An 18,982-nucleotide genomic window follows, 5' to 3' on the forward strand; every position below is an offset into this window, starting at 1 on the left:
TTTGATACAAGGTCAGGAACTAGCTCAGCTTTTAGATACAAAGTTCTATTATTACGTGTTTACGAAAAAAATCCAGTCTATTAATGCTACATAATTTAAATGTTATATGTGCAGAAATGACTGATAAACAAGGAACGCAAGACTTAATAATTATACGATTTGTAGCCATCTTCTTCTATGTTATCAATTATATCATCGTCCTTATCAACATCAACATATTACATAGTACATTAATTTAGAAATGTTTTCATGCTTACTACGTCCGCTGATTGAGTGGTGACAAATAGATGAGGACGATAATCATGATAGCGATGATGATGTTGTTGATTATGACAATAATATTAATAGCATTAATAATAACGCTTATTAATAGCAGTATTTTCCCCCCAAAAATCCTAATGATATTATTATTATTATTATTATTAGTAGTAGTAGTAGTAGTATTAAAACTAAGTCGTATTACTTTGAACATACACATACATGAAGTTTTTGGAACTTTCCAAATTAAATGATTCACAAAGAAAAATGTTTTCACCATATCTTCAGCAGTTTAAAGTGTTTGTTTCAAAGTTTTTACATCCAAAAATATACGTTATAAAGAGTTGACGCAATGAAAATAGTCGGTTAAACAGGTACAGTCATTACTTAATACGTAATTTTCCTTCTGAACTTTATCTGGATACAGTTTTTCAATTATGGTACAATATTTCTCAGGCCACGAGAGAGAGAGAGAGAGAGAGAGAGAGAGAGAGAGAGACTGGTGTCTTAAAACAGAGCAGTTACAATTATGATTTAAATCTAAATTATTCTGCCACATGTTTTGCTTTTTTTTTCTGCGTATCTGGAGTGTACTGGAATTAGAAAATATAAAACATGCGGACAATATTTAAGGTAGGAAACATTATTAGGTCTTTAAGTTTGTTCTTGCACTCGAAATCTGTGTGTTTTAAGAGCACTTTTGAATGAGATCACTGTGTCTTTGTGTCTAAGATCAGTGGGCAATTCTTTCCACGTTGCTGGGCCCTGGTATGCAAAAGAACATTGTCAATATGACTTCGTTTTCATGGTGGGAATAATGAGTATACGATTGTCAGAAGAGGAGCGTAAGTATCTTGCTGGTGTGTACACTTCGGTGAGGTCGGATAGGTATGTTGGACTGGAGTCCGTCAGTGAAACGTAGGACAGAAAACAAATTTTTTGTTTGATTCTGGATCGAATGGATAGCCAGTGTAGGGTACAGAGCAGGGGTATGTGTGCTCTGATCATGGTACTCTAATAATGATCCGAGCATTTGTGATTTGAACTTTTTGAAGTTTATGTAGTAGATATTGAGACGAACCAGGCAGAACTGAGTTACAATAGTCCAGTCTTGAAAGTACTAATGAACAAACAAGTGTTTTAGTGGCATCAACTAAAGATATTTGCGAATGAAGCTGATTCGTCTCAGCTCAAGATATGCAGCCTTGCATATGTTCATGACATGTTGGTGCAATGTGACAGTACTGTCGAGAGTAACTCCTACGTTTCGTACTGACTGTGTGAATTTAATAATGGTGCTGCTGATATTTATTGTTTGAGGTAAAAGATGTGAATGAGAAAGTCTTTATGTTCTGATCAATATGGCTTCAGTTTTATCATCATTCATCTGCAGCTTGTTACATGTCATGATTTCACATCAGAAATGCACCTCTTTACACCTTAGATGGTAGCATCAACTTCAGTTGGGTGGCTAGATTTGTATATTGGGGTATCGTCAGCGTACAATTGGTGAGACACTGGATGATGATCTATGACACTTGGGAGCGGCCGAGTGTATAGAACGAAGAAAAGAGGTCCAAGAACAGACCACTGTGGAACATCACAACATAGATCAACTGGGCTGGAGTGTATTGTATTTGCGGACACAATTTGACTTTTTGGCATGTTTCCTTACCCAGATTGTCAAATTTTAACCATTTCTGATAGTTTCATGAAAATTCTTCAAATCTATATGCATTATAATGCAGGTAGCATGTTTCTAGCTCAGATGTCAAGGTCACAAGATGGGCATATAGTGTGGCACTGTTGGTATTTAAAGTCTCAAGTTTATTTCACATCTCGTTGTTTTGTTCCATCCTTCACGGTCAAAGTTGTGAAATTTGAGGAGGTATTCTGCATGCTCCTAACATGAACCAATGGAAAGCTGATTTTAAATTTTTAGTGTTTTGAGTATGTGCATCGTGGTAATCTACGTTGTGGAATTCTCATGTACTTTCTGTGCAGTTAGCTATTGCAGTGTAGGTTTTAGCAATGCATATACAGAAGAGCATGCAGTCATAGCCTCTTTTCTGAAGATTTCTATGTTAAAATGACTTTCCATAAGTTCAATATTGACCAAAATAAATGTGGTACCAAATAACTCCTGACACGAACATGTTTATGAAATAGACTAAGAATATGACGAGTGTTGCAATTTCTAATAACTTAACAGAGACATGACACAAACAATATCACATATTATTCATTTCTCGTCTCTGCTGCATGAATTTAGGAAGTGACAGAACCTGTTTCCAAAACCGCTACAACCAAAAAATATATTTTGACAGCTTAAAGCAGCCATATTTGATCAAACATTCGTTATCTGTGCACGTTTTGGTTTTGATGGTTTCCATAACAACAGTTCAACCTCCATAGCGAACCAAGGAAAACATGTTTTTCACATCGCAAAAATCCACTTGTCAAAGTTTATCAAATAATTGAAGAACATGTTTACCATGATATAGCCGACAAGCAAATGCATATCTCTTGGTCGGGATGACAGCAAGGTGACAGACACAATTTTGATATCTTCTCCAAAACCATTTCATTTAATGTTATAAAACTTTTGGAAAATTCTCCATGTGGCAAGTTCCAGTCGATGTTGAGTCTTGTAGCTGTCCTAGCAATGATTTACCATTTACATCAACCTTGGGAAAACATATTTCAATATTTGTAAAACTTGCATGAAAATTTAAATAAAACTTATAAATAACAGAATATTTTTCTTTCTACATTTTCAACAATAGATGTATCTTTGGAGGACTAGGAAATGTAATAAAGGACAACCATTTCCTTTGGCGGGATTGCAGGATTTTAAATATACTTCTGACCTGATATTTTTTTTATTTTACCGTGATATACTTGTTTAAACATTTGCTTAACAATCACACTCAATTGCACATTGGAATGGAAATACTTCATTAAAATCTATTAAAATCTATAACCTCTTTTCCAGGATTTCGAATAGTATATGAAACTGATGTGTGTGTGTGTGTGTTCAAATTATAACATCTTTTAACCAATTACCCAAAACGTGCTAAGGTGCCTGAGGAAAATCAATTATATCATGAAAACTACGGTGTGTTGTGGGCTCTATTATAGTTGATTAGCAACTCTCAAAGACACTGACTGTGGTCACATGACTCTCAAAGACACTGACTGGTGTCACGAGAGTGTAGATTATCTGAGCTCCTTCATACCAGCCACTCTAGCTCACTAGTTCAGTTACAAACATTTAGAGGAGGTGAAGCATGCACACTTAAACCTTTACAATTTCATCAAATTCAGCTTATAAAATATAGAAAAAGATTACGAAGAACACAAATGTCTGGCACAACTAATGAGTGTAACCTGTCTAGTGTCATATTTGCTAACACAATTTCCAACAGATTCTAAGATATTTAGTGTCTTGATTTTACATATGAATTCAACTTAATTCTTAAATAAATACACCTTCAAAAAAGTCCTATTTGAAAACTGTCCAGCTTGAAAACCAGTCTAAATAGGATTGTACTTTTAGGTCAGATTGTGATGCCAGCTTTTTCCCCGTTTCTCAATTTTTGGCATTCGTTATAATGTTCAAGGAATGAAAATTTGAATGACATTTTGTAACTTAATATATTTTCAGTTTTTATACAAATGATACAGATGACAAGGGTATAGTATGGTATAAAAATCGTGTTTTAGTTTTTGTTAGGAAAAATAAGACTTCCCTAGTATTGCTCTTGGCAATCAGTAATATAAAGAACTACTCGTGGTATATCAAGAAATCTTCTCTTGGCACATCAAGACTTCTACTCATGACACATTAAGACCTCTCCTCTTGGCACATCAAGACTTCTACTCATGACACATTAAGACCTCTCCTCTTGGCACATCAAGACTTCTACTCATGACACATTAAAACCTGTCCTCTTGGCACATCAAGGCCACTACTCATAGCATATCAAGAACTCTACACTGGGAACAACAAGAACTATTCTTCTGGCACAGGAAGACCTTTACTCTTGGCACATCAAGACCACTACTCATAGAATATCAAGAACTCTACTCTGGGCACATCACGAACTATTTTTCTGGCACAGGAAGACCTCTACTCTTGGCACATCAAGACTTCTACTCATGACACATTAAGACCTCTATTCTTGGCACATCATGACCACTACTCATAGCATATCAAGAAGTGTACTCTTTGACACATCAAGATCTATAATGGATATCGTAATAGTTACTTAACCTAAACTGTTAAACGTAGCAATATCTTTTTTCGAGACGTTTCTTTTGTTCAAAAAGATTATTTTTCTTCCATTGTATATTCTTGATAATAAAACAATTAATCTCTTCTTTACATATTTTGCAGTATCTTCACCGATTATATTATCTAATAGTGAACCCATACATACAGAAAACGTTTTAGATATGTATTAGTTGTTTACAGAATTTAAAAAAATCAATGATTCAGGTAAAGTAGAAAATGAACTAGATTTCGGACAAGGCCTAGTCCAATATACACACGACGTTACAATATCAATAGGTATATTGAAATAAAACAAAATTGAAAAAAGTAACTTACAAACAATGAAAATTAAATATACCTAGCATATAGTTCATACATGGTGGCTAGCATATTTGGTGGAGGAAGAACAGGGGAAGAACCCACAGACTGACGGGAATCTACTGGCAAGCTTTCTCACATTTATGCGTTGGTCAAGCGGAACCGATAACTCGCGCGGACAGAGTCGAGATGTGTATGTGATTTGTAAAGGCGATGCACTTTAGACCACTCGAACAACCGGGACTCTCCTAAACCGTCGGGTAATTATGCACGGAGCTAAAGTTTACCAGCTTGCGAGACTCTGCGCACGCATAAGTTTATAAAATTCGGCAGGCGAAGTAAATGAAGCTACATTTAGTTTATTGAGCTGCTCGTGTGAAAAGAAATTAAGAACCACGACCTCTCCATACCACGGGAGCCATGACGTCTCCATACCAAGAATGTACTGAGAAATGGTTTAAGAACATGCCTTTGACGTTTTTTGCTAATATGTAATACGAGTTTTCTTAACGTCTACTATAGCTCAGCGTGTGTGTGTGTGTGTGTGTGTGTGTTTATTGCAAGCTGATCTGCGTTGAACTTCAGGGGCATTTACCCTTAAGATATACTGTAGAAACTGTTCTTTTTCCCGACTCATTTGTTATAGCTCTCCATCAATGCTTTTTAATCCGTCATTCGCAATGTACCTTGTATGAAAGCTATTTCCTGTCGTAAGAGGGAATACTTTGAGATTTTGTTGTGGACACAGAGATTAAAATATAAAAATTAGAAGATCAACCATGTGTTTTCTTTTTATTTAAACTACAGTATTTACACGAGAGAGTAGACTCGGAAAAATAAAGAAAAGAGAACATGGTATACTTTTTAAAAAAATAAAGTTTAGATCGTCCGTTCGTATCGCACGATACGAAATAGTTCCTTTATGAGGAAGAGCATGTACACAACGAAAGCAATGGTTGAGTGGAGGGCAGTGAAAGAATGCAGAACAATACACCAAGGCACCCCCATCTTCTCGATACCAAGTTCGCTCCCTTCAGCTTGATATACAACGTTCATGTTAGCGATTGGAGCCATTAGAATCCACTGTAGAACGCCTGAAATGAAGTAAATAAAAGTTTTATTGAAAACAATCTGTACGAAGCCTTACAGTTCGTTATATCAGGTGACTCGTTAATCTATCGATCGTTATAGCTATCTGTCAATTTAACCAATAAGAGAATTTAAAGATTTTCTTTATAACGTGGCGAGTAAGTCCTGACACTTCATCGACGAGAATCTACTTTATCGCTAAGATCTTTAAAAGATTCTGCATGATGCGAATTCCCCTTCCAAGTTGGTGCTACTATTTTCCATGCATCAAGTTATTGCACCTATGCAAATAAACAAAAACGACAAGAAAACCAGCATAATATTCTACAATTTTTAGGTGGAATGTAGTTAATTTGTAAACTAACGGGGGAAAAATCTTTTTAAAAAAATACTTTGCACTTCTCTTTTCGCCAATTCATTTACAAGACAACCGTTTTGTTTATTACGTGATCCATGCTGAACAATTCCCTCCAAGATTTCGGTTTGATTCGGAAAGGGAATAAGATAAGCCAAAGCGAGTTGCCTCCCGTGATGGAGCATCTCTGCACACAGCACTAATGCGACTACTGCCAGTAATAAATACCGTCACGAACAGAAGTGCTATTACTGCTGAAACTAATAATATCGTCACTGAGAGCGCTGCTACTTCGGCTACCACGAATAATGTCGTCCGTCATATATGGCACTACTAACGCTGTTAATTCCGTCACTTACTGTAGTACTACTACAACTGCCACTAATACAGGGTTCATACAGGTAAAATATGACAAAAAATTCAAGGACTTTTCAAGGACTTTAGTTTGCTTTTCAAGGAGTCTTATATCTGAACTTACTATAGATATCTACATTTGGAACAACCTTCAGACTGACTTGTGGCTAATGTAACTGCATTTTCCTCCCCCAGTACAGTTCACTAACATAGGTACAATAAACAAAAAGTCAAACTAACAAAAAATTTATTAACAAGTTCTTCCTCTGTACTTAATATCTCTTCAGCTCCTTGATCTTAGCGTCCAGCTTATTGCAAAGACCTACATAAATTCCAAGTTTCTCCTCAGCTCCTTTTCTATTAGCATTGGCCTGTGCAAGAAGTTGCCACTTTAGTGTCTTTTCTGCTTTTAAAGACAGATCATCTGCTTTCTTTACAAGTATTTCATAATCTAATCTGGCCCGCTTTTTTCTTCTTTTCAGATCTTCAATGTCATCAAGAACATGCTTTCTTTTCCTCTGCCCTGACATAGACTGCTTCATTTCCCTCCCCTTCTCTAAATAAGTTTCATACTTCTGTCTTGCTGAAGCTGCACTTACAAGAAGCTGATTGGTGATTGGAACATTCAGTACTCCTCACAAATTTCTAACATAATCACGTATGATCATCTGTGCAACTACACTCTGCCCCTTCAAATTTTCACACTCTACTTCCTTGTTCACAGAAAAGCCACGCTCTACTGTTGCTTGTCCATGGGAGAGGGTCAACAGGAGCTTAACAATCTTCAGCAGCTTCCCATACCTAGCATCTGACGTGCTCCACACAAAAAATTGCCCAGTCTATCCTTGTATGGTACCAGTACGTATCAGTACCAATAACTATTATATTATCAAGAAAGTCATTATATTGTTGCAGGATGACTTGACCATCAAGCACATTGATTATTTTTGTTGCAATAATCAACGTCATAAGTTTCTTAAATTTGTCCATGCTGAGATTTGTATGTCTGGCCATTTCCTTTGGACACAAAGATACCATATTTCTGACCAAAGAATAAGTGATTGCCAAAAATGATTGGGGATTTCACAATAATCTTTTTCAACACTACAATAAAAAATGCCATACATTACATTCTGAACTCCATTACTTCCTTTTCACTCGTGGTTGCACTTCTCAACTTTTATTCTGCTAGTAAACCGATGTCCACCTTCTTGTATGTCAAAAGATTGGTCTTCTCTAATTCTATCCTTAGCAACTTTTCTGGTGTGATTGCCTGGCCCAAAACTTCAGGCTTGACAACTTTCCGCATTAAGCATTTGATGACTGTAGTCAAGTCATCCACCATAAAAGGCACCATGGGCTTATATGTTTGGTAATTAGCCAGGAAAGGCTGCAGTATGGTTGCAATGAAACAACAAAAAAAAACCCAGCATTGCTCTGATTAGCTTGTCCTTCACTGCTTGACTTTCTACATCAAATGATTTGATTGCTAGGTTTATGTAACTGTTTTGACTGAACCTTCTTGACATAAAGTTCAACTGAAACCCACACCTGCAATGCTCGCTGGGAAATGTGTACGTTTTCTAACCATTCTATGGTTTGCAAATTTTAGTGGCATGATTGTACTGCCAGCCAAGTTCTGGTAATCTTCTCTCCTGGCAGGTGAATCTTTAAAAAGATATTACAGACTGCACAGAAGTGAAGCAATTCCCCATTCTGTAACAAGTGCACATGGCTTAAAAGCATTATGTAAAGTATGAATTCCACATGAGCCAATATTAATTAAATCATGGCCATAGTCGGTATTTATCTGGTTTTGGATAATGTCTAAAACTTTCGAATTCACATTGGGCCCGTCTATACTAATCTACACCATGTTGTGGACATTCAAGTGGTTCATTATTTCCTCTCTGGAATGATCAACTATGTCATCAGCTGTAGCATGGCCTGCAATCAGAGAGGATAAATACATATAAATCTTTACCAATTGCCTGGGTCCATGCTAAGTAATAATTAATGAATTAATGTACAGAGAGGATAAATACATATAAATCTTTACCAATTGCCTGGGTCCATGCTAAGTAATAATTAATGTACAGAGAGGATAAATACATATAAATCTTTACCAATTGCCTGGGTCCATGCTAAGTAATAATTAATGTACAGAGAGATAAATACATATAAATCTTTACCAATTGCCTGGGTCCATGCTAAGTAATAATTAAAGTACAGAGAGGATAAATACATATAAATCTTCACCAATTGCCTGGGTCCATGCTAAGTAATAATTAATGAATTAATGTACAGAGAGGATAAATACATATAAATCTTTACCAATTGCCTTGGTCCATGCTAAGTAATAATTAATGTACAGAGAGGATAAATACATATAAATCTTCACCAATTGCCTGGGTCCATGCTAAGTAATAATTAATGAATTAATGTACAGAGAGGATAAATACATATAAATCTTTACCAATTGCCTTGGTCCATGCTAAGTAATAATTAATGTACAGAGAGGATAAATACATATAAATCTTTACCAATTTCCTGGGTCCATGCTAAGTAATAATTAATGTACAAAGTGTCAATTTATTTTTTTTCGTTCATGCGCTTCATAATATATGCATGTATGATTTATGCTCATTTACTATCTTTTTATTCACCTATCTTTAGTAATTCCAAGGAAAATGTGGATGCAGTCAATACATATAAACTTGACATCTTATGAAAAAAAATTAAAAGAAACTAAAAATACAAATAAAATAAAAATAACAATAATAAACAATATCCTTACATAAAAACTGTGATCCCAAGTATATGGTCGCAACCTGCTTTGTCCTGCCATCCCAGAATCTGACATGTATGTCCATCTGCTTTTCTTGCATTTTCTTGCTCAAGGATTCATCAAATAGAATCACAAACACACCATTGACACGTGATAGTATTAATTTTTAAGGTGTTCCGCAATGCCAAAAACGCACAAGTAAGATATTTTCCTTTCTGCACTCGAAAACTGTGCAGCCAGAGCACTGTCTGGGAACAAAGCATGAAAAACGTCAGCAATATGTTCATTTGATTTGTAGGATGCATGTGTGACCACAGTATGCAATGTCCATAACATTTCTGACTTCAGAACATCGTTCTTGGAAAGGAAGTTAGAACTATTTGCAGATGTTGATTGTGCGGTTGAAGCTGCATCAGATGTGGGTGGGGGTGTCATCAATCCGGTCATTAATTTATCGGAATGAGACTCTGTCTTAGATATAATGTCAGTGTTTCTAGCACATGTCTTGATTTTGTCTGTGTTTATTCCAAAATAATCCAAACTCATTGCTGACACTGACACTTCAATTTTCCGGTGTTTTGCACCTTTACAGTGTGATTTAAGGGCACTCTTACCCATAGCCCTGATGTCTATAACTTTGTTGCACACACAACACAAAGCTTTATGTCTGCCCTGGGTCTCCTTGACCCACTTATAGGAGCCTTTCCATTCACGATAAAAACACACTTCCCTGGCGGCATTTTCATATAGAAACCAAGGCCACGAGGCGCGATGTAAGAAATAGAAAGCCGCCATATTGCCGTTCCCACCTTGCTGCTAAACGGAAATCTTGAGTATTCTCCCTTTCCTTAGTTACTGACCAAGCCACAGAAAGTAAAAGGCATATAGTCAATTGGACATTTTCTGCAATTTTTCCACCCAGGTTTCTTTTTTTTAAAAAGAAATTTGGTCTTTTATTTTCTTCAAAATTCGAGCACTTTTTAAGGCTCATTTTCAAGCACTTTTTAAGAACTTTTTCCCATTGACATTAAAAATAAGCACTTTTCAAGAGGGTTTTCAAAAAGTAAGCACTTTTCATCCAGCAAATGAAAATTCAAGTACTTTTCAAATCTGTGCGAACCATGTGCTACCCTCACCTTTCCGCACAACTAGTACTACTGCCACTGATAATACTGTCATCTACAATAGTAGCACGACTGCTGGCACAAATAATGCCACGCATACAGCACTCATTTTAGTCCTGCCACTGAAAATACAGTCACCTACAGCACTACTGCTACAGATAATACCATCACATTACTACTGCTGCCACGAATAATGCTATCACATAATGTAATAATGATAATACTCCTGCCACTGATAATTACCATCACCTACAGCAGCACTACTACTGATGCCGCTAATAACATCGTTACACACTGAACTTCTACAACTTCTACTTCTTTATACTAACAATACGTCGACCTAAAGCAAGATTGCCACCGCTGCCTGTAATAACGTCACATACATCACCATTGCTGACACTACTTACACTGACACATACAGCACTGCTACTACAGCTGTCACTGATAATGCCGTCATCTACAGCAGCACTAGTACTACTGCCACTGGTAATACCGTCACCAACAACAATACTATTACTGCCGGACCACTCTGGTGACCCAGTGGTTAGAGCGTCCGCCTTGGATGTGGGAGGTCCCGGGTTCGAATCCCGGCAGAGTCATGCAAAAATATTATAAATAATGGTACAAACAGCTGCCTCTCTAGGCGCTCGGCATTAAGAGGTTAGTGTTAGCACTGGTCGGTTTGGTGTCAGGATAATGTGACTGTGTGGGACATTATGCTACATGTCTGTGGCATGAGGCCCCAGTGCTAGACGTTTCACTATAATCTGCCACACTAACGGACATCGTATCAATATGACTGAAAAATTGTTAAAGCTACGTTAAAAATCAAAATCGCACACACACACACACATTACTACTACTACTACCACCATTAATAATACCACAACCTACAGAAGTACTGCTGCCACTAGTAATACTATCACATGTAGCTCTACTACTGCCACCAATTATACCATCACCTACAGCCCTACTACTGCCAACAATTATACCAACACCTACTGCCCTACTATTGCCACCAATTATACCATCACCTACAGCCCTACTACTGCCACCAATTAGACCATCACCTACAACCCTACTACTGTCACCAATTATACCATCACCTACAACCCTACTACTGTCACCAATTATACCATCACCTACAGGCCTACTACTGCCACCAATTATACCATCACCTACAACCCTACTACTGCCACCAATTAGACCATCACCTACAGCCCTACTATTGGCAACAATTATACCATCACCTACAGCCCTACTACTGCCACCAATTAGACCATCACCTACAGCCCTACTACTGCCATCAATTATACCATCACCTACAACCCTACTACTGCCACCAATTATACCATCACCTACTGCCCTACTATTGCCACCAATTATACCATCACCAACAGCCCTACTACTGCCACCAATTAGACCATCACCTACAGCCCTACTACTGCCATCAATTATACCATCACCTACAACCCTACTACTGCCACCAATTATACCATCACCTACAGCCCTACTACTGCCATCAATTATACCATCACCTACAGTCCTACTACAGCCACCAATAATGCCGACACCAATAACTTTATATTGGGAGATATCATACTGAGCCAGACATAAAGACAGACAGAAAGAGACCAAAAGAGTAAGAGCAGAAACGATTTTTAAACAGTTACTTATTAACAGTATTTTGTCAGTAAAGTAAGAACCCATGATATTAGGTAAATATTTAAGAGTTATGATTAACAATAACATAGAGAAGCATACCTTTTTTCGTCTATAGCAGTAGTATTGAAAAACATATTTGAAATTTTCTTCTACATCTAATGCACGTATGTGTGTATATGTATATATTCATATGTTTATGCATTGATTTAAGTGTGTGTGCGTGTGTGTGTGTGTGTGTGTGTGTGAACACAACTGATAATAGTCTGACTCGGCTACAAAAAAAAGTATCATCAACTATTAAACATCACACTCAGAATAAACAAAATAAAAAATAAAAAAGGGTAAAGAACGTTAAACGTCAAAAAAAGCTGCCAAAGAAACAACGATATAGTCAGCAAATGCAAACTGTATATATAAGTACGATGAAATGGAGAGAGAAAAAAAATCCGAAATGATACAATGCAACATGAACGGCGTTTGGAGGTGGCAAGTGGGGCGACCGCTCCAGGCCCCGTTCTTGACGGGCCCCGCGCTTCAGGCCTAAAGTCGTCCTTAGGAGTTTGTCAAGCTATATTCTCTGGAAAATTAGGAACGCTAATACAGGCTGCACGTAATGCACGCAAAGTTGCGAAGTAAACTTAGTCAACTTCGTAATGCAATTAACAGGTGGCAGCACAGACGCAGACAGATGCAGCCATTTTCAAAACGCCACTAGCGGGTAACGGCTGTCCGATAACTTGGATCTCAGTGTTTATAGTAGCATACCAATCGAGATACCGATACCCTGTCCCCGCGCGGTCATGGTCGGCCCTAGTCCCCGCGTACTCCTAACACCGTCTCTGCAATGCAACGCTTGCATGGTCCGATTTCATGAAGCTGCGTATGGATCGAAATTGAGGGCCCCATAACATCATGGCTATGCTTTTACTGTAGAGATTTTATTATCGCATGTAAAGCCAATAAAAGAAATTGTACAACTCTTCTGCGTTATAAGTGGTATTGTAAAGTCCATAAATGTCTGAAAATCGCTGGAACTACAACACGCATAGTATCAATGATCCGCTTACTACAAAATCAAATTGACTCAGTGGATATTCATACCGTTCATTTTTCATTAGAAAATCCAAAACAAATCTTGAGAACAAGGACATTTTATATAAACACAGTCAAGAGCAGACAATCTTAGTAACTTCCATAGCGCCAAGTACTCACCACACGCAGAAACCATCAAATAATTTCAATAGTAACCAGTACTCGCCACACGCGGAAACAATCAAGTAATTTCTATAGCAGCAAGTACTCGCCACACGCATACCATCAAGTAATTTTTACAGTAGCCAGTACTCGCCGCTCGCGGAAACCATCAATCAATTTCCATAGCAGTCAGTACTCGTCACACACTGAAATCATCAAGTAATCTCCATAGCATCCAATACACGCCACGCACGAATTTATTCCTGGTCCTTTGTTCATTCCTCTTTTCAATAATGATTTACCGTACTATATAAATGTAACTTAAATTTGTCTTTTTACGGATGACACAACCTTACCTGACAAAATTAATAACAGGATGTTGATGTTATTATATTAGGGTGCGAAACAAATAAAATATAATTAAACAAAAAAAAACCTGACTTACAACAAAAGGATCAAAACAAACACTAAAGAAATTAGAGGATGTCAACATATTTGTCCAGCGAACTAAATTAAATAACATTGAAAATAAAAAAATTAGGTATGATTAATGGCAGGAATGTATCGTGGGAAAATCAGATAAAGCTCGTGTGTTCTGCAGTATCCTCTAGACTAGCCTTATTGACTAGTACGTGCCATCATCCATGCTAAAAATGTTTTATAATGAATAGATATGAATGCTTTATAATGAATAGATGTTAATACTTTATAATGAATAGATATGAATGCTTTATAATGAATAGATGTTAATGCTTTATAATGAATAGATATGAATGCTTTATAATGAATAGATATGAATGCTTTATAATGAATAGATATGAATGCTTTATAATGAATAGATGTGAATGCTTTATAATAAATAGATGTGAATACTTTATAATGAATAGATGTGAATGCTTTATAATGAATAGATGTGAATGCTTTATAATAAATAGATGTGAATCCTGTATAATGAATAGATGTGAATGCTTTATAATGAATAGATGTGAATGCTTTATAATAAATAGATGTGAATACTTTATAATGAATAGATGTGAATGCTTTATAATTAATAGATGTGAATGCTTTATAATGAATATATGTGAATCCTGTATAATGAAAGATGTGAATGCTTTATAATGAATAGATGTGAATGCTTTATAATGAATAGATGTGATAGTTTCATAATGAATATATATATATATATATATATATATATATATATATATATATATATATATATATATATATATATATATATATATATATATATATATATATATATATATATATATATATATATATATATATATATTACCTTTGTTTGATTATCTTTTCACCATCTGGGGAATGTTAATGCTACTAATCTTAATTAGATAATTAGTCTCCAAAACAGCTTGAATTTTCATCAATTTGATAATTTATAATAGTCATCTTTTAATGATAGAGAAATTTAATTTAGGTTATTCTGACATGTAAAGCTTTTGATAGCATGGCTCCATACTATATCAGTAATATCCTAATTTCAGATTTTAAGATCCATCCACAAAATGTGCTGTCTATTTCGTATCTAATCTTCATTTTCCTAAATTCAAAACGATTCGTGCATCTTTTGCATATTCTGTATCAGTGTTGTGGAATATCATTTCCCATTGGTATTCAACATACGCCAACACTCCGTTCTTCGTTCTGATGATGCCAAAATGCCAAATCTCAAACAAATTGAAATAACTCGCTTGGATACCCACACACACACCTTACTACCTCCAAAATTTGCATGTATATTTTGCAACTAGTTACATATACTACATCTGTGTATGTTTATTATACGATTCCATGTTAGTGTTTCAGACCATGTAAAAAAGTACAGTCTAGTTTGTATCTATATATTGCATCTATAGTTTTAATACTCTATTATTGAGAACAGCATAAAGATTTGTTGATTGATTCAGAACCAAATCTATTATCCTCACCAGTTATTATCATTATTATTATTATTATTATTATTATTATTATTATTTGTGCTTGAAACTTAATAACAGAGAGACACACATAAATACAATCAAAAGATTTCGATTTCAAAATAATTTTAAATAACAGGCCAAGGGACTAGACGCAAGTTCTACCAACTAATAATTTACCATCCTCGATATTTCACAAAATACACAGAATAAATTTTTGAAACAAACAAAACAAAACAATAACAACACCAACAAAACTAATATAACAATATTATATAATAAACCAAAGTGGATCCAACCCCGGCGTGAATCCTGCTAGAAGTCACTTGTTTTCCCCTTATTTCCAATTACATCTCGACAACAACCGATGTCAACTGGAAATTCCAAAGCGCAAGGACTATAAATAAATTTCCTCTAAATAATGAATGATTACAAATATCACAATTACACATCTGCATCGCAACTCCTCAACTGCATGGCAACCTCACAACTGAATGGTTTCTCCTTGTTAGCTTTCCGTAACGTAGCGCCTGTACTCCGCGTCGCAGAAATATAAATACAACTCAGACACCAAATACAGGGAACTATTTCCTACTCTACCATCCCTAGGTCGGTCAAACCATGATTTTAAGCCTCATTTCGCATGTAACTCTACACCAACTTTACCATCATAGCAACAATAAGAGACGTTTCCAAGTAATGGGAGAATCCCTTCTCAATTATTCCATTGTACAAAATATGTCCCAATCACAATACTTTACATGGAGATACACAATCAATCAACACAATTTGATTTTATAGGAACTTCCTGGCTAAAAGCCCACTTATGCGGATCTGACAAGAACTCACCAAGAAACAAAACAATGCCATCATGAAATCTCCTTAACGCAGCACTCTTTGACGATTGCACCAAGCAATTGGCTAATTACTCGGGCTGAGGAATATTTCACCAACACCGACTTCCAATAATGAAAAAGTACTCACACAGTTCTAATAAATCCTTAAAATGGAGATGTAATACAAATGGCACATACCCTAGACTTATTATAATAATAATAATAAACGTGATGTAAATACATGGATTACGAAACATGCACTGATCAAAAGATGGAGCAAAGTGGACCCATGGGTGGCATATAAAGGTATTGTAAATGAATGATATTTGTATTATTATTAGCTAGAATAGCTGTATGGTAGATAACTGTTACAAATTAATAACTATAAGAGAAAACATTAATCACCTTTACATATTTTTATTTTTTTTAAGAGGAAATAAAGTCAGTCAGTCAGTCAGTCAGTCAGTCATACACACACATACATACATACACACATACATACATACATACATACATACATACATACACACATACATATACATACATACATACACACATACACACATACATACATTACATACATACATACACACATACATACATACACACACATACATACATACACACATACACATACACACATACATACACACACACAGACATATATACATACATACATACAACCAAACATCCATAAATACATACATACATACATACATACATACATACATACATACATACATACATACATACATACATGCATGCATGCATGCATGCATGCATGCATGCATACATACATACATACATACATACATACATACATACATACATACATACATACATACATACATACATACTGATAGACTGCATAAAACGTCAAGATAAAAATCGACTTACAGAATAACAGGTACAAACTGACATGGACAAACAGACCAATGTCCAGCACTGTAACTTACCAGATAAGATGGACAAAACGGCGCAGAACAAGTAGAAGATCATCCACCACTGGTGTTTACAAAATGTCATCATGTACAAGGTCAAAACAACGGCGGTGAAGATGATGGACAGACCGCCTTTAAAAGCACTGTCCACTGTACTAAAAATCTGTTCTGAAATGGAAAGTTAGTTTTTCAAATGTACGTCACCTTGTCACAAATGTATTTCAGAACAACTGACATTATCATGAGAGCTTATGTCTCAATGTTAGATCTATGAGACTATTTTGCGTTTGCTCGACACACAGTGCAGGACTACCAAATAGGCAGTTCTTTTTAGATCCTCCGCGACAATAATTGTTTAATAATTTTTGTTTAATGACATACAGTGTTAATTTGTTTAATACCAATAATCATTGTTGATATTTGTTTTGTGTAATAAAATTGGTTTATTAAAAATGTTGGTTGGTAAAATTAAAAACGTATTAGGAGATAATTTGCGGGGGGGGGGGGGGCTCAAGATTTCGACTGCGTTTAATCCGGCACTGTCGATACAATATCCGGATCATCCGTAGAAGATACACAATTTAATAATACAAGTTATGCAAGTTTAAAGGACGTTTAAAATTATTTTCTATAGGGTAAATAACGAATGAAGGACGATTTTATATAGTGAAAGGAATCCCGTCTTGCGAAGAGTAAAAACAAAGTAAGACTCAAAAGAAGTACGACCCATCTTTTAGTCCTTATCTATTCTCTATATTTATAAACCAAGCTGTTAGAGACATTAAGGTACGAAAAAGTTTTATTGTTAATTTTTTTTAAACATTCTACTGGTTTGACTTTTCATTCAATCTCTTCCGCTGAGAGAGAGAGAGAGAGAGAGAGACAGAGAGACAGAGAGAGAGAGAAACCTTTCTGAAAAACTGGATTATCTGGAAGCAAATCCAGATTTGGCTTATTCTCGCATGGTCCTTGAGCAGAACATATCCTCTGATAAAATAGTCCACTCATAATGACTTGTCCATTGTTCATGTATCTCACATTCCAACCAGGGGAGGAAAATGAAACGCATTGGAGGACAATTGACAATATCTGAAGGAGAAGAACAAATACGATCTTCAATTCCATGTTATAGGCACAGTGGTTTGCTAATTAAAAGATGATATATTATGTTTCCTCTTGAATTTGCCAGAATAATCCGGTAATCGAATTGTACAACCATAGCTACTTGAAATGTACGTAGTTCACCCAACACACATCACGTGTACATGAATAAGTATTTATTCGTGATTTCAACATCAGTCTATATCGGTATCAGCACTTTAGGTTTATTTTGTGGTCGTCTGGAGTTTGTACCACATTACCTGTAAACTACGTCACAGAGCAGTGATATTAGGTCTTAAAAATAGTCGGCCGCTTGTTTCGGAGAAGGAGAAACAGGGTAGTTAGCATTTTTTTTTTAAAGAAAGAAATTTTGAGTATAACTGAAAATTTGAAAACACTTTCTTGTAAAATATTACGTGATATAATTATCTAACTACACACACACACACACACACACACATACATACATACATACATACATACATACATACATACATACATGCATACATACAATATTCATATAGATACTCCATACTAAGAATATGGTCAAATTTAATTTCCTGTTGACATAAAAAGCACTAACAAGAACAATAATATTCAATTTAAGTTTTAAAAATGCAGAAATTACTAACATAAAAAGGCAACACATAAGACTTGATGTATGTACAATCTGGAATTATCTTATTCCTCGCCATTATCGTCTTCAATACATTTGTGATTTTATTAAGAAATGTTTTCCACTG

The 18,982-nt window shown here is 35.7% G+C and overlaps 1 protein-coding gene across 1 annotated transcript; it reads right to left on the minus strand.

The window, feature by feature from the left end:
- Nucleotides 1-5,630: 5,630 nt before the first annotated feature.
- LOC149795605 (uncharacterized) lies at nt 5,631-18,419 on the minus strand. The gene is made up of 3 exons (XM_089964118.1): nt 18,047-18,419; nt 17,154-17,306; nt 5,631-5,946 (listed from the first exon to the last, which is right to left on the minus strand). The coding sequence occupies exons 1-3, from the start codon at nt 18,261-18,263 to the stop codon at nt 5,732-5,734; spliced, it is 585 nt and encodes a 194-aa protein (XP_089820244.1). The 5' UTR covers nt 18,264-18,419; the 3' UTR covers nt 5,631-5,731.
- Nucleotides 18,420-18,982: the final 563 nt, after the last annotated feature.

Source organism: Sinohyriopsis cumingii, chromosome 7, assembly GCF_028554795.1.
Source record: "Sinohyriopsis cumingii isolate HCF-2022 chromosome 7, ASM2855479v2, whole genome shotgun sequence".
Lineage (NCBI taxonomy): Eukaryota > Metazoa > Mollusca > Bivalvia > Unionida > Unionidae > Sinohyriopsis > Sinohyriopsis cumingii.